The 22089-nt window shown below is 34.3% G+C and overlaps 4 protein-coding genes across 6 annotated transcripts; 2 read left to right on the forward strand and 2 right to left on the reverse strand.

Moving 5' to 3' along the window:
- The first annotated feature begins 33 nt into the window (after positions 1-33).
- FER (tyrosine-protein kinase Fer) lies at positions 34-7006 on the forward strand. Of its 3 annotated transcripts, none has more exons than XM_089081457.1 (15): positions 34-760; positions 926-1099; positions 1258-1354; positions 1438-1633; positions 1899-2036; positions 2113-2322; positions 2394-2595; positions 2874-3047; positions 3565-3798; positions 3927-4103; positions 4174-4387; positions 4526-4678; positions 4803-4925; positions 5035-5157; positions 5294-7006. In XM_089081457.1, exons 1-15 carry the CDS (start codon positions 548-550, stop codon positions 5434-5436), a joined length of 2571 nt encoding a protein of 856 aa, XP_088937583.1. In that variant the 5' UTR covers positions 34-547; the 3' UTR covers positions 5437-7006. The 3 variants fall into 3 exon arrangements, with proteins under 3 accessions (XP_088937583.1, XP_088937584.1, XP_088937585.1); XM_089081458.1 differs by having other exon boundaries at positions 40-760; positions 2412-2595; XM_089081459.1 differs by lacking the exon at positions 2874-3047 and having other exon boundaries at positions 43-760.
- Positions 6954-9033, reverse strand: eIF2Balpha (eukaryotic translation initiation factor 2B subunit alpha). Its single transcript, XM_011645844.3, has 8 exons — positions 8893-9033; positions 8680-8781; positions 8297-8436; positions 8032-8148; positions 7807-7919; positions 7579-7723; positions 7384-7509; positions 6954-7297 (listed from the first exon to the last, which is right to left on the reverse strand). Exons 1-8 carry the CDS (start codon positions 8903-8905, stop codon positions 7148-7150), a joined length of 906 nt encoding a protein of 301 aa, XP_011644146.1. The 5' UTR covers positions 8906-9033; the 3' UTR covers positions 6954-7147.
- Positions 9034-9287: 254 nt separating this feature from the next.
- LOC105431611 (coiled-coil domain-containing protein 149) lies at positions 9288-12267 on the forward strand. The gene is made up of 9 exons (XM_025219445.2): positions 9288-9429; positions 9505-9674; positions 9803-10043; positions 10159-10325; positions 10397-10469; positions 10559-10643; positions 10740-10884; positions 10957-11054; positions 11143-12267. The coding sequence occupies exons 1-9, from the start codon at positions 9367-9369 to the stop codon at positions 11376-11378; spliced, it is 1278 nt and encodes a 425-aa protein (XP_025075230.2). The 5' UTR covers positions 9288-9366; the 3' UTR covers positions 11379-12267.
- A 1702-nt stretch (positions 12268-13969) lies between these two features.
- LOC105431584 (proclotting enzyme) lies at positions 13970-22027 on the reverse strand. Its single transcript, XM_011645849.2, has 8 exons — positions 21438-22027; positions 16992-17066; positions 16601-16900; positions 16183-16516; positions 15847-16067; positions 15461-15653; positions 15030-15307; positions 13970-14727 (listed from the first exon to the last, which is right to left on the reverse strand). The coding sequence occupies exons 1-8, from the start codon at positions 21457-21459 to the stop codon at positions 14432-14434; spliced, it is 1719 nt and encodes a 572-aa protein (XP_011644151.2). The 5' UTR covers positions 21460-22027; the 3' UTR covers positions 13970-14431.
- Positions 22028-22089: the final 62 nt, after the last annotated feature.

Consider the following 22089-nt stretch of genomic DNA (forward strand, 5'->3'; position numbering starts at 1 on the left):
TACCAATGTCGATAGAAGTGAGAGAGGGAGCACTCAGTGCGCACTGGTGCACCCAATTGAATTCGCTATTAAATAATCAAAATACTTGGTTCATGCATATTGTTCCGGGACGTGATTGGACGCGAACCATCGTCCGTCGTGTGTCGTTGCGCGGCAGACTTGATGCGACCGCGATAAAGTGGCGGGATCAAGGCGAGACTTCCTTGACCGACATCATCGTGCGACGTATCCAATGGCGGTATTTCGCTGGTAAAAGTGAATTTTTTCCACAGCTTTTGGGAGACGGGTATAAATATAAATGTTGATCTCAGAGCTGCGCGAAGACGCGCCGGAGTTGAGTAACGACACGTCGTCGTGTTCGGCGATGCTGCTCGTGTAACGATCCCGAACACGTTGTCGCCGTTCAGATTCGCTGAGCCCAGCTAAATTTAATGTTAGGACATCCGCCGATGTCACGTTCAGAATATCTCGTTTCAACGAGGCCAGGAATGAGCCGTCGTTGAATCCCGCATCGCTGTGATAATCCGCACTTCCGCGATCTGCCGAGATGGGCTTTTCCACGAGCCTGCAGGGTCAGGCGTCGCACGAGGCATTGCTAGCTCGCCAGGATGCCGAGATTAAGTTGCTGGAGACAATGCGAAGGTGCCTCACGACGAAGGTCAAATCCGACCGGGAATATGCCTCTACCATCTCGTCACTCACCACCCAGGGAAAAAAGATCGAGCGTAACGAGGATCTTGTTGGCAGTCTCATAGCACAGGTAATTGCTTTTTTCTTGTTGATAAGCTTCGTCGAGGAAATGCGTGATTAATGTTATTGCAGTATACAATATGTGATAATAATTTGCCATAATATTCTATCTGCTGACAAATTGCTAACATACTGTTAAAGTTTTATGCTTAAAGAAATATGTATATTCCCATAGAGCTGGAGAGATATAATGGATTCTATTGATCAAACAGCAAAATTGATCAAACAACAGGCAGATTCTATTGAAAGTATTGTTGTGGATCAATTGAGTACATTATATTCGGAAAGAAGGAGAGCCAGAAAATTGTATCAAGAGGAGCAGACTTGGCTGAATACCCAGTTTCAGCAAGTAAGACAAATATATATTATAACATTAAGAAGCAATATTATATGTTACAGCAAATAATAATAAAAATGTAGCTTTTAATGCAATTGTTTTACTTACAAATGTTTTCTTTTTAATTTATTATCCAAATTATTTATTTCTTGTATTGCATATATTTGAAGCTCACAGATGAGGTAACTAAAAAAAAAATGGAATATCAGAAGAGTTTAGAGATGTACAAATTAATGAGATCACGTTTTGAAGAATATTATGTTAAGTGTAAGTATTTTAGAAGAAGGTTCTGGATTATTTTGAATCTGTTATATAATAAAGAAATAATATAATGGCATAAATTTCTTTAGCTGGTAGAGGTGGCCGCAAGTTAGATGAAGTAAGAGAAAAGTATCAGAAGGCATGCAGGAAACTTCATTTAACACATAATGAATATGTACTACTACTAGGTGCTGTAACAGAATGTGAACATGATTTAAGAACTTGTTATTTACCAAGTTTGCTTCATCGACAACAGGCTATTCATCAAGAATTCATAACTTCATGGTGAGTGTTACTTTTGTTATAGTTTTTATAAGATATTCGAATGGAATCTTACTGACAAAATCATATCTCTCTATATCATTTTTTACAAGAAAAATCTTAATTTTTTATCTTCATTTTTCTACTTGCATGCAACTAGAAATGGAGAAGGTAAAAACTTTATAGAACTTTATAGAAACTGTTACTATTTTATATATATATATATATATATATATATATATATATATATATATACACATATGATGATAGTCTTTTTTTCATTTTTTAGGAAAGGAATACTTCAGGATATTGTAAAATATTCAGATTTTACAACAGAGAAATTCTTGGAGATTCATGTAAGAGTACAGAAGGCAGTTGATAGTCTTAAACCTATTGAAGAGTATAAAGATTTTATTGGAAAGCATAAGTGTGTATCTAACATTATCATTATTTTTAAACCTAAACTATTTATTTTAATACAAATGTTACAAATTTTAATATAGAACTAGGCCAGCATCTCCGATCAGATTTACATTTGATGAGAATCTTGTAGATGACACTTCAGGAAAATTATCACCAAATAAACTGACTGTCGACAACTTAACTATAGATTGGTTGAAAAGTCGGTTGGCAGAACTTGAAACTTCTCTCAAGACTACGCAACAAAATCGACAGAGTCCGCAATACTCACAAGAAAATAATGGCGATTCTAGGTATAAATCTTTTATTATTGACATAATGCTTCAAGACAATAATTTGTTTATCAATTTTATTAAAGCGATAGTATATTTTTGTTCCATAGGATTTCAATCTTGGATTATTCTCGTGAAAGAGAAGAATTAAGATTACGTTGTCAGGAGAAAAAATTACAAAGACAAGTGGATGTTATTAGAAGCGCCCTCAATGAATTAGGCTGTGAAGAGGTGCCTTCAGGTTGCGATCTTTCTATGGAAGGTTCTTTCACTGATTCACCTGCAATTAGTAAAGTAAGTACCATCTAAAATCTATAATTTCCTTTTTTCTTTTGTTTATTATGATCCAATATACGATATATCACGTATGTGTAACTACAACTATTCCTCGAGATTAAGAAATTCCCTAGAATGTTTAGGTTTTAATCATAATCAAACCTTAGTGTAAATAAAAGTTAAAAATTATTTTATAATCGTGACAAATAATATATAAAAGTACTACATTTAATTGTTTCTGTTATCAATACTGAGTTGCTTAGAATTATAAGTTAGTCAGATCTAGCCCTTTGCAGAGAAATACAGTCGCAGATAGCGGTCTGTTCACGTTAAGGAGAAATCAACGATTTATGACAATATTAAAAACCCCTTTTAAATCCTTGCCGGCAATTAATGACTCGAAAAACGGAATGATTAGGGCAAATAGCGAAGGACCTACAGCTAAAGCAGATAAAACTGTCCCTCCTGTTGTATGTGTTACATTTTATTCGTGTGATCTGAGTGCTCCTGTCTGTTTCCTGTGTCCCATCGCAAAGTAATAAAATGTTTGATATGTTTTGTATCGTTATATAGATCTCTACACATCTCCTGGCCTTTGTAGTATATAATAAATTTTTTATCATTATATTGCGTTGGACGTACATAATGCTTAGTTTGCCATATTGATATTTCTTTATTATAAAAGTCAATGCGAGTTTGCAAACAATTTCCCCTTGCAATCATATTAAATTATAATTTATTAAAATTGGAAAATGTTGCATGAATAATCATTTATATTGTTAACTTTGAATTATGATGTTATTGATATTAAGCCCCCTCAGAATTTCATGCATGAATATTTTTACGCTAATATTTGTACATTTAAAAATACATGTAAAAATACATGTAAAAATAAGTCAAATATATACAAATAACATTGATTGAAATTGCAAATAGTTTATTTATTTTGCTGTCAATATTTGTTGAGTAAATTAAATTTACCTATAGGTACCATTACGCGGAATGTCGCATTTAACTAATAATCAAAAAAGTAATGGAAACGGCGGTCTTATGGAGGAGGAATGGTTTCATGGAGTATTACCAAGAGAAGAAGTTGTAAGATTACTTGTCAACGAAGGGGACTTTTTAGTACGTGAGACAATGAGAAACGATGAATGTCAGATAGTTTTATCTGTTTGTTGGGATGGACACAAGCACTTTATTGTACAAACTACATCAGAGGTAAGACTAAACTAAGAATGTATTAATGATAATATATAAGCTGATATTAAAATATTAAAGAATTTTATTCAGAATTATTATTTATCGAGGAGTTGAATTATATTAAAGTATATTCAACATTACTATAGGGACACTATAGATTTGAAGGACCCGCATTTCCATCTATTCAAGAATTGATCGGACATCAACGGTTGTCCGGCTTGCCGGTGACTAGTCGATCTGGTGCTATTCTTAAGACGCCAATTTTGCGCGAGCGTTGGGAGCTTAATAACGATGATGTCATCCTTTTGGAGAAAATAGGTCGAGTGAGTAGGCTGACAATAGCTTTTCTGTGTTTTATATGACACAACGTGACGTTGACGATGTGATCCGCAGGGAAATTTTGGAGACGTTTACAAAGCGCAACTGAAGACTTGTAAGACTGAGGTGGCCGTGAAGACATGCAAGGTAACGTTGCCAGATGAGCAAAAACGTAAATTTCTGCAAGAAGGAAGGATACTGAAACAATATGATCACCCGAACATAGTCAAACTTATCGGTATCTGCGTTCAAAAGCAGCCGATTATGATTGTGATGGAACTGGTGCCCGGTAAGCCGCTAAATTTCGTTTTTATTGCTGCATTACACTAACATTGTTAACATCTCTGGCCATCGTAATATATTAAAATTAAAAGTCTGTGATGTAGCTATGCGCTACGATAGTCTACACGCTAATCGCTAACTCTAGGTGGTTCGTTACTTACGTATTTACGGAAGAATGCTAGTACAATAACACAACGGGAGCAACTGCGTATGTGCAAAGACGCTGCGGCTGGTATGAGCTACTTGGAATCTAAGTATTGCATCCATAGAGATTTAGCCGCTCGCAACTGCCTCGTAGGTAAATAAACTACGTTTCAAGAAAGGGAAGAGGGAGAGGACAAACATTTAAATTTAAATTTGATTGAGTTAGGCAATAATAATCGAATAATATATAATTTTGAGAATGAATATTGTTTTCCTAGGATACGAGTGCATAGTCAAAATTTCTGACTTTGGAATGTCAAGAGAAGAGGAAGAATATATAGTTTCAGATGGTATGAAACAAATTCCCATTAAATGGACCGCACCAGAAGCTTTGAATTTCGGTAAGTTATAAGATTTCATTTTTACCATCTTCATAATATACTAAATACTATATCATTTTTATTAACCAATGCATTTATATGATGCATGATTCTATGATATGATTTTCAGGTAAATACACATCGCTTTGTGATGTCTGGAGTTATGGAATTCTGATATGGGAAATATTTTCCAAAGGTGGCAATCCATATAGCGGCATGTCTAATTCGCAGGCACGTGAAAAAATTGATGCAGGTAAGAGAGCAAATAATAAAAATTAACAAAAACTTAATTATGAGATTAACATATATATGTATGTAGTGAATTAAGCGTATATATTATTGCGTGTTTGTAATTTATTTCGGCATTTTACACATATTGATTGTATCAGGATATCGAATGCCAGCTCCGGATGGAACGCCTGAAGAAATCTATCGATTAATGTTGCGATGTTGGGATTATGAACCAGAAAAACGACCACATTTCGATCAAATATATACTGTGGTCGAGACGCTATCGCAAGCATACCTATAAGTATTATATCAAAAGTATTTTATGATTAATAAGAAATATAAATCAGTGCTGGCCGGACATTCATTTTGTATATTTACAAAAATCATGAAGTTCTATAAGTTTTGTATATTTACAAATCATGAAGTTCTATAATATTCATATATATATATATGGAGCTTTAAAAATATGAAATGCTCACGATCAATATATATATGGAGCTTTAAAAATATGAAATGCTCACGATCAAGTCGAATTTTATTTCTATGTGTACACATATAGTATGTCAAGGAAGAACGTAAATAAAATTTTAATTCCAAATGAAAATCAATGAAGGATAATCGATAATTTGTTAGAATGATAAAAAAAAAACAAAATTATTTTGTGGCTCTTTTATTCGACGTATTGTACGTATGTATGTAGACATATCTTTCGGTATAAAACACGTACTAATAAATGCCATTGTATATGTCATTGAAAAATTGCAACAACATGAATGCTACTGCTTATTTTTTATTCAGGATGTTAATTATTGTTTTATAAATTATATTTTTCCGTCCATACACAATTTAATTTTGTGTTACAAAAAATAATATTCGCATATGTCATTTAAACATATATATATATATATATATATATATATATGCATGTATTTTTATTGTTACATATTTATGATTACGACCCAGCACGTTTTATTTATTAAATTCTATTGTCATCTGTGTATTCTCTTTAATATCTTATAGTATTTCTGAAATGTGCATGTAATGAACATTATATGTACATTAAATTTTGTAGGCACATATTCGGATATATTTTGTATTCGTGTATTTATTGTGAAGTCTTTTTTTTTTTTTTTTTTTTTTTTTTTTTTTTTTAATGAAAACCGCACAATGAAATATCAGAGATTTTGTATATATGCAATGATGATTCTACACAAGTTTCCTATAATTTTCAATATGAGATTTCATATATAAAAAACGATATACTTATGTTATTCTATTGTGTATTTGTTCATGTGTTAGTGATTTATAGCGTGAAATCTCATTGAAATGGAACATGTGAATTATTACGAAAAGATTATATTGGTGACTTAAAGTTTTCAAAGAATGCTTTAAGTCTTATAGAAGCCATATATTGCGAAGAGAAAAGAAATTAGAATTAAGAATTTTATAGTATCCTAATTATAGAGAACTTTTCTCTTGTCTCTCTGATGATAATTTTTATATTCATAAATTACTGTGCAATATATAATCCAGATGAAATGTAAATGCATGTATCCATTTGTAGTATAAGTGTATAAAATTTAAATGGTTATAACATTTAACGTTCTTCCAAAGTTAATAATTCAAGATTCTTGTAATTTAGATTTTCTGTTTTTCACAATTTCGTTTAACACCAATGTTATACATTGCACGCAATTACAAGCAGTCTTTATATGTATAGTTAGATTACATATAGACGTAATTTATCACTTGTTATCTTTTACGTGCAATTAAATGAAAGACATTTATCTTGTTTCCGTATATAAATACTCAATAATATTGTATAATAAATTAATAAAGATTATGTATATTAGTCTTTTATAAAAGTACAATAGATGTTTTTACATTTTATCTTAATCTTTACATTTTTCAGGCGGATGAAATTCTTTCCTAAACAATTACATGTGTGATTGTTCTTATATTTTAATACTTAAAACTTTTAGAAAACTCACTTGGTTTGTTATTTCTCTACATTACAAATATAATTTAATGAGTTCGTCACTGACAGCCGATGGTGTTAAAATTCCTAAATCTGTGAACAATAGGCTGATGTAATGAGGCGGAGTATAATCTACTAGGGGATGTTCTTTCTTCAGATTTTTGTGTAAGGTACTAGATGTGTACTAAAAAGCAATATTTTTTAGTAGAAACTTTTTTTTATAAAGATTATATCATTTGATCTTAAGTCATAAATAAATATGTAATTTACCTTAAATTCGTTAGGTAAATCTATTTGATTCAAAGGATAAATCCTTGAAAATTTGAAACTTTCTGTCAGAACATAAAATGATTTCTTCACCTCTTTTGCACACATAGCCATTGTATATGTACCTATCTATAAAAGAATTAGAAGAGACACTTTTAAGTTATAAAAATTGTACATCGCCATCGAATTATCATATACCTTGTTGATTACACCACCACTTTCTGCAACACCTTCTGCTCCAACCATCACCATATCCACTTGTTCCATTACATATCCTACTGCAGAATCCAGTATCACTGTACATGATATTCCTAATTTTGTTAAGCTCTGGCACATCTCCTCTCTGTTCAAAAACAGAACAATACATAAATTGAAATTTATAATTGTAAGAATTCGAATTTTTATTACTTCAAATTTTATATCTACCCGCTATTGTCAGGCGACGATGATGTGACGTATACTTCGAATATTTTATTATTCGCAGCAGCTTCCTTCATTGCTTGCAGCACTACTCTTGATTTAGAATGCGTAAGTATAATCTAATAAAAAAATAACTAAAATAAATAAAAATAATAGGTGAAAGTCACAAAATAATTGAAATATTTCAATTCTATTTCTATATCTATTCTATACTTATATATCTATTCTTACTGAGCCATCGGTAATAAAGTTCGCTGCTACTTTAGCTACTTTTCCTCGCGCTGCAACTAATTTCTCGTAGAATACTTTGCCTCTTTCCAACATGATCCCTTTACATTCTGCAATTGACTAATTAACAAAACATCAAATTATATAGTTTCAATATAAAATTCCAATATAAAATTCAATTTCAAATGGTGAATTTATCTTCAAAAATATTAAACAAAGGTTTGACAGTGCACAGTGCACATAATTAACAGTAACAGTTAGTTCTTACGGGTGTATCCAATGTTGCTAATGTGATAAAACGAAGAAATAATTCACTTCCAGAGGCAATTGCGGTAGCTGGAGTTTCTGTGGAGCGCATAGCATCAATTGCATGTTGAAGGCAAATCCGAAGTTCCTGAACTGTCTCTGCTGTAAAAACAAGAGAAATAGTTCTATAGAAACATCATGATTCTTAATGTTTTAATGTAATATCTAAAAAAATATATTTAATATAATCATGTATAAATATAAATAATTAAAAAAAATTGTATAAATATTTTGTATAAATATTTATATAACATATATATATATATATTAAAGAAATCAATATATTTAAAAATATAATGCACATTTATGCCAAGTCACATTTATGAGCATATCATTGATACTTACATTTTGAGTATTTCAATACATTTAATAAGGTACGAATGGCAGCCATACCAGCAGAAACATCCTTCTCATTTTTGATAATACTATTGAAGTACTGACAAATTTCTGCGAAATTTATTAAACAATTATTTCGGACTCTGCCTTGACAAGATTTCCTTTATTTTATTAAATATGCTATTGCAATATAAAGTTTTGTATACAATTTGTTTTACAAACCTTCTCTGTCCATTATGATCCGTTATTTCCACATACAATTAATGTTAATAATTAATACAGATACAATACTGTTTAATTTAACATCAATATTGCATAAGGCAGGACACGTTATGACACTAGCCTTGGAACGTGAAAGGATCAGCTTGCGTGTAATTCACACTATATGGATGTCGATCTATGAAATTCCAATGTCCCATAGACTACGTTCAAAAAGATTTTGTTTAGAAACTGAACTTTTCAATTGGAATCGTGCAACAAACGCAGCGTAATTAGGCGTAATGTAAATCCTCTATAAGAAAATTTTCTAACCTAATCTTTTATCTCAACATAACCTTATCACTCACAAAATAGTGAAATCGATGTCTGTCGATGTCTTAACTTCGTCATCAGTTGTCACTAAAATTCACGCGATTGTCAAAAGCATCAAGACGCTCGTTGTGTTTTATGATTTAGATTCTAATTAGGAACGATACGATGGAAGAAAAATCGGATAAAGTCAAAGGAATCGACGCCAACGAGATCGACGTTGAGTCAAAGGTAGGTGAACAAGAGTGGCTTGCTTAAATATTCCAATCCATTTTGTAATTCTATATGAGATACATTGAATTGCAGGCAATGCTAAAGAAAAAACTGCAAATGAAATCAGAAGCGCTTATGTTGCTGAGCCAGAAGATGGATCAATATAGGACACAACGAGATCAATTCAAGCTGATGGCCGAACAAATTCAGGAAAGATTTTTGCATTTGAAGAAGCAAATATATGATACGAAAGAATTGAATAGGTATCTGATTCAATAGCTACAACATTATAAAATGATTTAACAATGTTTTACAGTTTCATAAATTGTGTTCTATAATCTTTTCTAATTAACTCTAATTAACTCTTCTCGAACAATAAATATTTTTGCAGATATGGTTTAGATGATGATTTTAGAACTTTAGATCTATTAGCAGAAGCGCGAGAACAAAATAAGTGCCTTAAACTGCAAGTTGAAACACTAAGACAAAAATTAACTGATGCTGAAGGCGATATCAAAGCATTACGTATGAATAATAATCGTGCATCAGTTGAACAGCCAGATACTCAAGTAGCACCAGCTATGCATCAAAGGGAAGAAATGATAGAGCAATTAGAGAAGCTAAATTTAAAGGTGAGTATTAGATAAGAAAAAACAAACACTTATTTTTCTCTTATAAGTTAATAACTTCTTGAATTGAATTTTATATTTTAATGCTATCATTTAATAAGATTAATTTTTGTGATAGTGTTCACAGTTGCAAACAGATTTACAGACAGTATTGGATGAGAAACATGAATTAGAAATGGAAAGGGATGCCTTCAAGTGTAAAGCACATCGTTTGAATCATGAATTATCTAAGGCTTTGAATGCTACCAAACCAGTTGATTTGGATGCTCTTATCAATGAAAACAGGTAATCTATAATGTGCAAAATTAAAGTTAAAATCTAAATAATATTTGATTTTTTTAACATAAATATTTTAGATATTTGCAAGAGAGACAGCAACAATTGCTTGAGGAAAAGGAACTTGCACGTCAATCTCTATCAAAGTATAAGGTAGATTTATAAAACGAATAAAAAACTTATTATATGTGTATCTTTTAATTTATAACTGTTTTTGACATTAGGTAATTAATTTTTTCTAGAGTATGCTGGATAGTAAAAGAGCCAAAGGAGCTATCAAGTTAGGAGCCAATTCTGCAGCTGGAACAATAATGACTCACAAACAAGGTAAAAAATATATAAATTTTTTATACGGAGAATTATAACACAAAATTATAATATGGATAAATGATCTTTTTTATATAATATGTTTTATTTGTTTAGTCGAACAGCTTCTGCAAGAAAGTTCTTACATACCACCCCAGAAATCTGCTGCCGCTGTTACCGATCTACGATGTCTTTGTACTGCCTTACTAGAGGCTTTAAATGACAAAACTTTAGCTCTGGCGCATCAAAAAAAAGCGAACAAGTAAATACTTCAACATTAGTTGTATTTATATATTTGCATTTTCCTTAATTAAATTGCTTATATTATTTGTAGAATATTGGCATTGAGAATTTGCGAATTGGATAGTGCAATACAGTCACCAACGACGAAGCTCTTGGAAGGATACACAAGCGCCAATGTTGATTTGAGATGTATGTAATCAGATAGTTGCAATTCAATGCTATCACTCACACTATTTATAGATTTATTTTAAATCAACGTCATATTTATTCTTTACAGGTGACAGTGATTTTAATGATTTAGATATGACTAACGCTAGTACAGATAATATCGAGGAGAATAGTATTATAACAAATGAAAATAATGTGCAATGTAGCTCTTCACCCGAAAGTCAAGTTATGCAACAACTACAATTGATACAGATGAGTCTTCCAAAGAATTTAGGAGTATTGGTTCAAAAAGCATTGAATAATTTGAAAGATAACGATAAGCAAAAGATACGAAATTTTTTTTAAAAATATATGTTACAAAAAAATATACATATATGTGCCTGTATGTACACATATAATGTGTATATGAAAAGTAAAAGATAAAGTATTCTAATCCAGAATCTACAATAGGTATAGTAAGTTTTATATTGTACAAGCTACATTTTCCAGCAAAAATTTCTTGAGCTATTTTAAGTTACAACTCCTAAGTTTTAAAAGTTGATCTAGAGAGTTGATCAAGATCTAAATTATAAAGTTTAAAGTTTAAATGCAGAAAACATCTTTTTTAGAAATTACTTAACTTAGAGTATAAAGTTTAAGACTTATTACCTATTGTAGAATATAGGAATAATATACAGTACTCTTATGCTTCATTAGACAATTATCCATTAATCTTTAAAAAAAAATCTAGTCTTTATTATTTATATATGTTTATAAAATAACAAATTGATAATTGGCTTATTATAAGCTAACAATATAAAGTGTATATTTTTTTTATCAAATCAGTATTTAATATACAGTAACTTGAAGGAGTTTAGGGATAATTTCACAGAACGAAAAGAAAAAACAATTCAATGTAACATCTGTTAATTGGTTTGACATATCATTTATATATAGCACATGACTGCTGCACCGTAATATGTAGGTTGATAGTAGAATGATCGTACTAAATGACGACGTTCTCGCAAATATTTTTTATGCAAAACATTGTCTAGTTGATCTAACCACGAGTCAAATTCTAGATTTCATTCTAGATTTTTCTAGATTTTCGTTCATTCTAGATTAGATTCTAGATTTTCATGAGCGTTATCAATGGCCTCCCCAATCTTTTTAGTTGATGATACGGTGCATTTTCCCTATGAATATGTACATATATTGTTATTGCTAAATATAGAATTGCATTCCAAACGTATAACATATATTCGCATTTATCGTTAACTACATTATTGTTAACTGCGACTCTTTTAGCTTCATATCTTTCCGTTTTTTCCAAGCATTGAACACTTGATCATTAATAATGCATATCTCGTATTTGTTGCGATTTTTCCATATTTATTTGTTGAATTATTTGTAGATGTTTTAGATTTGTAGATGTTGTAGATTTATTTAATTTCTTTTTTGTTGGATTTTTTTTTCTTTTACCTGCTTATATACCTGAAGCATTAGAAATATCTAATTTGATAATTAATAATTTTTTATATAAAAATAGAAATATATTTACCTTCCGAGAAACTTTTTTATATTCGATATTCTTTAATTTATTTTGTAATTGTTATTGTTCTTTTTCTTCAATTTCTTTTAATAATTTTCTATAAATAAGATTTTTTTTGTTCTTCCAAGATTCAAAAGACAATTTTTTCCTTTTCCGATTTGATCAATTTTCTGAATGATAAAAGATTTTCTAAATTCTTTTTTTACATATTGAATATTTATAATTCTATAGAAATTATATATATAACCTTTCATTTCGTTTCCTATTTTCGCAATCATTAATGTTACTTTCGAATTTTGTTCTAATATTCATTATCTACATTGAACTACATACATTTGTCTGTGAATATAAGAAGAAATTCACATTATTCATTAAGTAAAATGATTTTATTTTCTTAATATATGCTAGGCAAAATAATTGGTAATTTATTGTAATAAAATAAAATAGAATGGGTAAAAAATAATATTATTTCAACTGATTTGTTGCACGTAATATCTCGCGCATCAGATTTGTTATATTCCGTTATTTTAATATCAGGATGTTTTTTCAAATATTTTATTTTGTTCGAAGTATCTATTAAGTTATCTCTATTTGAAATATTTTCTTGTTAAATTGCTTATAGAACTTGATATTTCCTATGAATATATCATTCTTATTAATTTTGATATTATTTTATATATAAGTTTTTTTACAAACCTGACTCTTTCGATTAGCTTTTATATTTTCTGCTTGATTTGTTTTGTCATCTAATTCTATCATTTTCTTGAGATACCATTCTTCGTAAATGACTTGATACTTTGTTATTTGATCTAAATAATAATATTGTATAAATATCAACATAATACATTATGTAGAAATAACTAATCGGAATCTTCGAGTGCTATATTAATCATTCGTTTTACAATATTTCTCAAATTTTCAACGGAAAGACTTTTTACTTTAAATTTGGCGAAGGAGCTTGCAGCCATGCTTTTAATTTTGATTTTATATTTTGACTTTTTAAAAATTTTTTATAATTTCTGTATAAAACACTATAAATTAAAAATTTCATTGTCCTGTCATTAATTTGACAGGATGTGCGCATTCTTCCGTTCGCACGTGCTATTAATTTCATTTCTTTTAGCTCTTTCATTTCTTTCTTTTTTTTAAATATTTATAATTTGTTTTTAAACAAGATTTGTTTAAAAATGTACAATGATTATTTATAAATTTATGTTATTCAATGAATATACATAATCATATTAGTTCCACAAAAACATGGATGTCTTAGATATTTATTTCTATCTTAGAGATTATTTCTATTAAAGAATACACCTGTATATTTATAAATGCATTATAAATATTATAAAACGTTTCATGAAATAACAAACACACACATTTAGGATGTGTTACATATATTAACATCTTAAAATCGTAAATGTTTTATTATGATTGAACAAAGTATGTTCTTAAACGAAATCTATTACTTAACACACTCTCTGAATTGTAAAGGAAAAAAAGGCATATTTTATATAAATTCGCAGTATCAAAACATCTTGGCACGTAACACGATCGACATATCAAATTGAAAAATTTCTTCAAGTGCTTTTTTAACATAAAATTACTAAAAATAGATTAAAACAAATCGAAATATTTCAAATCATTTTCTCTTCAAAGTTTTATATTCAGTTTCACAGAAATGAATACATTCCAATATATTTTAATTCACCTATTTGTTATAAAAAAATAAATAAAAAATTAATTTAACATTAACACAAAGTGACTGATATTTTTTCTGTTTTTGACGGAATATACGATCAATATATGTTTATGTACGTATATGTACATGTACATTATTTTTCACGTAAATACAATCTTGATTCAATGATCACTTCACATTATTTTTAATCCAATCGAGGTATTCGGAAACACGCGTGTACACGCCAGGATAACCGGGCTCACCGCACTTGTTGCCGAATGAAACAATGCCAATTTGCGTCCATCGACCTTCGACTCGTAACATCAATGGTCCACCCGAATCACCTTGACACGCGTCCTTGCCGCCCTGACTATAGCCGGCACACAAAAAGTTGCTGGTAATTGGCTGAAAGTAAGCCGCATTGCAGTCCTCGTTCCTCCACACCGGCAGAATCGCCTGTCGTTGAACGGTGCTCTCTTTTCCACCTGTTACATCATTGTTACATTTAATTATTACATTCAATTAAAAATATGTACTGATAAAAAGGGAGACAAAGTTATCCGATTAAAAATTGAAAATTTAAAAGATTAATTCTGAACTAATTTGAATCTTTTATAAAGTACATATTAAATCTTTTCTTATTTCTTTATTCTCATTTAAATCCTATTTAAATTTCATATATATCAACCGGGATCAATATTCGACACTTTGATCCCGAGACTCGATAAGACGTGAGAATTTAAATTACAGAATGTCAGAGATATAATTACGTTGTGGTATTAATTACCATAGTAAGTAGTGCCCCAGCCGACTACCGTTGGTCTGGCGCCGGCGAAAGGTTCTCCACGGAACCGAGCCTGCGGCAAGCAAATGGGTATCACGTACGGAGACTTTCTTACTGGTCTCGTGAGTTCGAGAACCGCGATGTCGTTATAAAAACCGACGCGCGAAAACTTCGGATGCGCATGAATCTCCTTCACCGCGTAGGTCTCTGGCGATGATGGCTCGTCGTCTCTCTCCAGGTCGATGTCACCGAGGCGCACGGTGAACTGACGAGCGGCGAAGCTGCGATCCATCAAGGGATGTTATTAAACAAAATATTTTTTGTATATTTTTTTATTTGTACATTCAATTCCGACGCTTACACAATGTCCCTTCGTTTAGATTGGAAAAGAAAAGAGTTCCTTGCATGTTATTTTTAATTAATGAGTTACTCACGGCCGCTGTCGTTGATCTCGCGTGCAATGAGCAGCGGTAAGGATATGGCGTGGTCCTATTAACGATCCTCCGCACCAAAATTCCGTTCTTCGAGAACCATGAAGAAAAATCGCCGCCATCCAGGGCCAACGACCGGGCAACGCTTCTTCACCTCCGACTACTCGATATTTACCCGAATTTCTCACCCCACATTCTAGACAAATCAATATTTTCTGTTTTCAAACAGATTTTTCAAAATTTCTTATCTCTATCTAGGTATATAAATACATTGGCAATAAGTTTAAATAGCTGATAAAGAATATAAATAATATTAAAGAATAAAATTTTCTCTCGGTCAGATCTGTTATTTTTTTAATATGTTATATATGAAAGATTTGTTGAAGTACCCTCGTCGTCTTGAATAAAATTGTTGTCGATCGTTCCTATCGTTTCGAAGCTATTCGTATTATTGATCAACAATTCCGGCGATGGAACAGGATGCGTCGTAGGTCTCGACGTCGAGGACGTCACCGGATATAGCGGTATTGGGCGTGGTGTTGGGGCTTTCGTAGGTCGAACAGGCGGTCGTTGAGGATAATCAGTCCCGGAGGATGCACCTCCAGTTGTGCTGCAATATTTAATTATCTCTTACACGATTAAAAGAATATTTTTCAGAAACTTTGTTAAAATACGCGAAACGGTTGATCGAATGAAAAACAATAGGAATTTAATGAGGAACTTACACAGAACTGATTTTGTCCACCGGACAACAAACTCCTGGCACGAATAGACTTTTGAAGCACAACGAATGCCTCAGCTTGTTAAGGTCGAGCAATAATTGCGGACAATTGCTGAGGTCTTGGCACTTCCCGGGTCCACCCTCGGCCGTCGTGCACGCGGACGGAGCAGACTCCTTGTCTCTATTCGCTAGTTCCTCTGTAGGCTGTTGCTGTTGCTGTTGTGGTTGCTGTTGCTGCTGATTCAATGGTGCCTGTGTCGTGGAAGATACGATCGTTTGTCTCAATGGTAACGCAACCCCGCGCACCAAGGGCGCTATGCTGTCCGTTACGTTACGGCCTGAAGAAAATGTATTAAGTTAATAAATTCGTTTGCTAATTTAATATATTATGATTTTATATATTGATTTTTTTCCCATATTACCCAAAATATTCTTGGAAATGGTGTACAACGCCGAGGGCAGCTCCTTCGGCGGATAATTCGAGATTTCGACACCCCTCGTCATGTTGACGATGTAATTGCCTACGGTATTGAGAGCGCCCAGGGTCTCGCTGATGGTTGCCAAAGGGTCGCTCTGCTCGTGCTCCACCTTCACCAGATGCGTGTACGGACGCACCTGCGTGTCCCTGCGATACACTGGCCTGTCCGATCTGCTCGGTCCGGCGTCCCAGGACTGCAGCCACCCCCTCGTCGGCGAGACGTACGAGTTTCTGTATCCGTACGCTGCGCCAATTTTTATCTCGCGTAAGTCGATGGCGGATCGCGGATTGTTAAAAAGATAAATTAAGAAACTTAAGGAACAAAAATTACTCACGATAAGTGCGATAATGCACGACTTCCTCAGTATACGAAATGGAACCAGTAAATAGACTCCATATTACGCACAGATCTGAAATGCGGATTATCATGTAAATCGTAAATAATTAAATTATATATAATGCATTTATATCAAGTATGTATTGCATTGATACAAATTAATAAAAAAAAAAAAAAAAAAAAAAGAAATGCCAAATATTAAATGCCTATAATGTTACGGACGCTCGAAATAATCTCGATGTTTATTCGTGATAATTACGAAGTCATTCGTGATCGTCCGTCATCGGAAATACCGCTGGCGTAACGCACGCGTTGTCCATAATAAACAAACGCGTTTCGCATTATGCAACGTGAAAACGCATGCTGGGACACTCTTGGACTTTCCAATCTTCTCCTGGAATTTCTTGAAACCTGGGAAGGTCGAATACACGGATGTGACGCACTGATCTACGTCATTTGGTTCTCGAGATGAAACGTACGAGAGGAAACGTGTCGACGAGACTTTCTCTCTAAAATAAAGGAGCCGGGATATTTATAAAAATGTGCATCTTAATGCGGGCAGATGTGTCTGTTTTTATTACTATAAAAAGTGTAAACGCGCTAAATAAATGTGAGAATTGAACGTCTAATGACGAACGGGAGAAATTTTACCGACAATGACAGTGCCGACCCTCGCGAGCGTCTCTAATTAATATCATAATTGCACGTCGAGATCCTCGAATTCGTAATGCCATTTCATCTCTTGTTTTGTATGCCAGTCGTTCCTGTTGAATTAGGAGAAATTAAGTCAAGCATGTTGAGCACCGTCAAATTAACCGGAACAGCGTTTAAACGAAGAAGAACGGCACCGAGCCGCCCTGGGGAATGTTTTTAAACAGTTCTGAGATCATCTTCTGATTCCTCGCGATTCCTTCGGATCTACTTCCGGTTTTTGAACTCAATCCGCCAGCGTGACGCAAAAAAAAAAAAAAAAAATTCGAGAGTCTACCTCTGCATCAACTGCAGCAACAAAAGCTAAAAGTTCTCTTGCTTACAAAAAAAAAAGAATTAAATAAAGAAAAAAGAAAAAGAATTAAGATGCTATTAGATGCTCGAAAAGATACAGGCTGATCTTGAGGTCACAATCGCGTGACCCAATTGTAAGAGAGTCTTTTTGAAGATAGGCGCTAAACAGACACGTAGAACATTCCTCTGAATCTTGGAGGTCTGAGAAGGTCCGGGATCTGGATGACGAAGCTCCATATATAATTACAAAATTACGTGTCCCAACCGCATGGAAGTAAGATTTTTCGGAACTGGTTACAGTGGCACCACGCACGTCGGGCTTCTCTCATCGACGGTGAAAGTTGCCCGACGAGAAAGTGTGCCTTTCTTCTTCCGTTCACTGATTCACGTCGCCCCGATACGTCGAGGAGAGGACGATTATTTATCCCTCATTGACTCGAAGACAAATAGTAAGAACGAGAAATCCCGGTCGTAAATGATGTCCCTTGAATTCTGATAAACAAATTTTATAAAAATATCGTCGTCCTATTGATGAATAAAATCGATGACGTTCCGTAATATTTGCTTTCGCTCTAATCGGAAATTAGAAAATCCACAGAGGTGCGGGACAGTTGAGAGCTCGATGAAATCCCGAGATTTTGTTGCTCCATCATCATTGACTTGCAAAAAAAGAGAGATAAAGAAAATTGTGTTGAATTTTGCCTTTCTGCAACAAGAGGAAATCTCCGAACGACTTATCATCGCATGCGGGATCAATGTCCTTTTATCCCCAGCTGCAAGCGTTACAAGGACGCCCCGATTACGTGCATCAGAATTATTTCAATATCTCGCGCAACATGCGGGTCGATTGTTGCATCGCAGTTGCACAATTATATTCGTCACTACAATCTTTAGATTGTCCTAGAGTTACTTTTCAATTTTTTGTCCTATAAACAGATAGCTAAATTGCCAAATACAATTTTAAGTCACAACGCGATGTCCAGAGACAACGCGAAGACTTCTCGCGAAGATTTCCCATCGTTGATGCAGCGCGCGATTCCGATTTGCATCCTTGCATCGGCTAGCTTTTCGCCGTTTCACCGTGCCGGTCAACCGGTAGTGAAAATGTGAAAACACGAAAAGCAAAAAGAGCCCGAGCTAGCTCGGGACTGAGAAAACTGAGTTTTCCTCGAAAAAGATGTCAAGAACTTATGTATTAATTATTAATTAGTAAAGAATTTTACAAGAACAATAAAATATTAAAACCATTATGAATATCAATTTTATCATGTTTAACAGAGTAATTTAATAGAAATAATATACGATACTCATAACTTACTAATTAATATTGGATCATTGATTTCTCCGAGTCGAAAATATTTCGTTCTACATCTTGTATACGCATATCAGTCTTTAATTACTTTTGGAAATGATGAAATCATGCTCTATACTACTCTGACAAAATTATGTTCTATGTTAATTTTATCATTTCATAATAGACCGACAAAATTTTGTTTGAAATTCAATTACAAAAATACGCAATGCTGATAGAGATATTAGAAATTGGATAGATACGACACGAGTGGTCACCCCGACGACCACTTTTCCGTGGAGGAAAAATCGTCCTCGATTTGGCTGGAGAAGCCAAGGATCTCGGGAATATCTAAATTCATAGCATTCCGCATGTAAGTCGTAAAGACATTATTTCGCCGCTTTTAGACACATTTCGGCTGAATAATTCCGTGACGAGAAGAAAGGCGCGGCTTCTTCCGAGGCTTCGAGAATCCTCTTTGTATAGCAGCCGCGTATAATGCGTATTTGCGTGTGTGTGTGTGTACGTGCGTATATGGAGGATATATACCCACGCACATTAACCCAGATATGCCGAACGGCGTGTGCGTGCGTGATATATACGCTATACAAAATCCCGCGATTTTATTTGCGACACCGCGTGATGTAGAAGGAAGGAAGGAGACCACGTCCGATTGTATGCCGGCATTTAAATCCCTGAATGACAAGCCCGTCGCGTTCGCGACGTGATCCTTACTCAGGTAATTCTCTTCTAAAAACACAAAGTGCAAAGTTTTTCACTTTAGAAAAGTCATGTTTTAAAATGTACAAAAACACGTGCATATGCAAAAAATTTAATTTTCATATAATTATTTATTTTCAAACGTCAAACAAAGATATATCTTCTACCAGATTTTAGTTAAAAAGGAGTGAACGAGAATTTTTCTCTAGTCTAGACTTCTCTGTAAAAGACTATAAATTTCGTAGGGAAATCTCGAAAATCTCTCGAGTCATGTAAATTAGAATCGATTAACGATCGTCTAGATTAGGATTCATTAACACTTATAACGACATAAAACAATGCGGCTTTCGTGTGACCGGTTGCATACGACAACTGATGTTTTCACAAGTTCACGAATCTGTGTCGCGAACTTAATGAGATACGAATCGTGTGAGGATCGCGCTATCATTAGCAACATAGACCGAGATTAGTGTGTCAATGCAGCAGATTCCACGGGAATTCGAATCTCGATCGTCGGACAGATAGAAGCGGCAGTTGTTTGCTATAAGTGGCAATTAATTCGCGGAATTAATTAATTCACGGACGCCCCATTAGCACACACAATCGTCGTTGCGATCCTACCGCCGATTAATGAGAAAACCGAAGCTGCGCGGAGCTTCATTTTCCCAGTAGGTCACCGGGATTCCATATCGTTAGACAATCGGCGGCGAACTCTAATCCGAGAAAGTGAGAATCAGACTGTACACGAGACGCGGGGAATTTACGAACGGTGCGTAATTGAGGCCACCTTCGATCCGCGAGACGCGTCCGCGTTATTAAAGCAAATTAGAATGGAGCCGCTCCGATCACCGGACCTTAGCGAAGGAGGCTACAAGAATCTTATGCTCCGAAAATCAATTCCAAATAAATAAAAAAGAAACAACTCGTTTCTCTGGAGGATTACATGTCTTCCGCACTTAAGTCTCTTTCGCGTCAAAGATTCTCAATTACTATTTCTCGCGCAATCGTACCTGACGATTCAATAGCGGCTTCAGCGTCAGACGTGTAATACACTTTCGCGGACTTATTTACGCATGTTACACGCATAATTTTTTTTATATCGTCGAACCGAAAGTAATGGATAAAGCTTAGAAAGCGGTTCCAAAGATGCGCGCGCTACCGAGAAGGTATGCAAATAGATCGCTTTCTTGCCATTAAACGCATGCCGATTCACTCCGTTTTCACTTTTGAAATTTAATACATGTCAGAAGTCACACTCGGATGTATTAATAATATCCGCCGTTACTGTTGCGTGACGCTCTATCGTTGATTCGTTCGAGCGGAACCTGATGACAGGCGCCTCACGATAATCCGACACGTTCATCTTTCCGCACCCTTACGTAAAATTTTGAATATTCCCTCGGAGGATCGTAAAAGGATCTCACTTACTCAGGACCGCTGACGACGACATCTCCGTTCGAGGGAAGAGGGAATACTTATCCCGCGGACATCCCCAGCATTTATTTGTCACAACGTCGCGGACGGTACTCACGTGACACCCGGGGCACAAGAGACGCGGCGCCGAACTATTTTAGCTAAGAATTGTCGTGCGAGAATGTCGAGAAGTTATGCATGATGCGTCGAGAGCGGCGAGAGACACAGAAAGAGAGAGAGAGAGAGAGAGAGAGAGAGAGAGAGAGAACGAGAGTAACAATTGTGGCAGGGAGAGGGTACGACACCGGCGATTGAAAAAGAGAGAGAGAGAGAGAGAGAGAGAGAGAGAGGAGAAAGAAGATTGGCAAAGGAAAGAAGCGTGCAATCGCGGCTGCACAGGACAGACGGATAGGCCCGGGCACGACGACTGTCCGTGAAAAGACCTCGACACACTTTACTCTCAACGGAAGATCACGACCGACCGACCGACCGAGCGACCGACGACCGGCTTGCTCGCTCACTCTCTCCCGTTCTTCCTCCTTCTTTCTCCGAGATGCCGTCCCTAGTCTCCTCAAGGGAAAGTGGTCCTCCTTCTACCACCTTCCACATCGCCGATACTCCGCCTTTCGACGACGATTCGTCACGTGCAGGAATGCTCCCGCACATC

Source organism: Pogonomyrmex barbatus, unplaced genomic scaffold (assembly GCF_055798465.1).
Source record: "Pogonomyrmex barbatus isolate J1 unplaced genomic scaffold, ASM5579846v1 scaffold5, whole genome shotgun sequence".
In the NCBI taxonomy this organism is placed as follows: Eukaryota; Metazoa; Arthropoda; class Insecta; order Hymenoptera; family Formicidae; genus Pogonomyrmex; species Pogonomyrmex barbatus.

Bases quoted from the DNA above. Each gene is read 5' to 3' on its own strand.
- LOC105431611 (XM_025219445.2), top strand. From the start codon at position 9,367: ATGGAAGAAAAATCGGATAAAGTCAAAGGAATCGACGCCAACGAGATC. The intron at 9,430-9,504 runs GTAGGTGAACAA...ATTGAATTGCAG, and splicing joins AGATCGACGTTGAGTCAAAG to GCAATGCTAAAGAAAAAACT. The intron at 10,644-10,739 runs GTAAAAAATATA...TTATTTGTTTAG, and splicing joins AATAATGACTCACAAACAAG to TCGAACAGCTTCTGCAAGAA.
- FER (XM_089081457.1), top strand. From the start codon at position 548: ATGGGCTTTTCCACGAGCCTGCAGGGTCAGGCGTCGCACGAGGCATTG. The intron at 1,634-1,898 runs GTGAGTGTTACT...TTCATTTTTTAG, and splicing joins CAAGAATTCATAACTTCATG to GAAAGGAATACTTCAGGATA. The intron at 3,048-3,564 runs GTATGTGTTACA...ATTTACCTATAG, and splicing joins ATAAAACTGTCCCTCCTGTT to GTACCATTACGCGGAATGTC.
- eIF2Balpha (XM_011645844.3), bottom strand. The intron at 8,437-8,679 runs GTAAGTATCAAT...TTGTTTTTACAG, and splicing joins TGTATTGAAATACTCAAAAT to CAGAGACAGTTCAGGAACTT. The intron at 7,510-7,578 runs GTATATGATAAT...ATTCTTTTATAG, and splicing joins GTGGTGGTGTAATCAACAAG to ATAGGTACATATACAATGGC.
- LOC105431584 (XM_011645849.2), bottom strand. From the start codon at position 21,459: ATGTCGTCGTCAGCGGTCCTGA. The intron at 17,067-21,437 runs GTAAGTGAGATC...TCCGCATTTCAG, and splicing joins GTCGTCGTCAGCGGTCCTGA to ATCTGTGCGTAATATGGAGT. The intron at 15,308-15,460 runs GTGAGTAACTCA...GATGGATCGCAG, and splicing joins CGAGATCAACGACAGCGGCC to CTTCGCCGCTCGTCAGTTCA.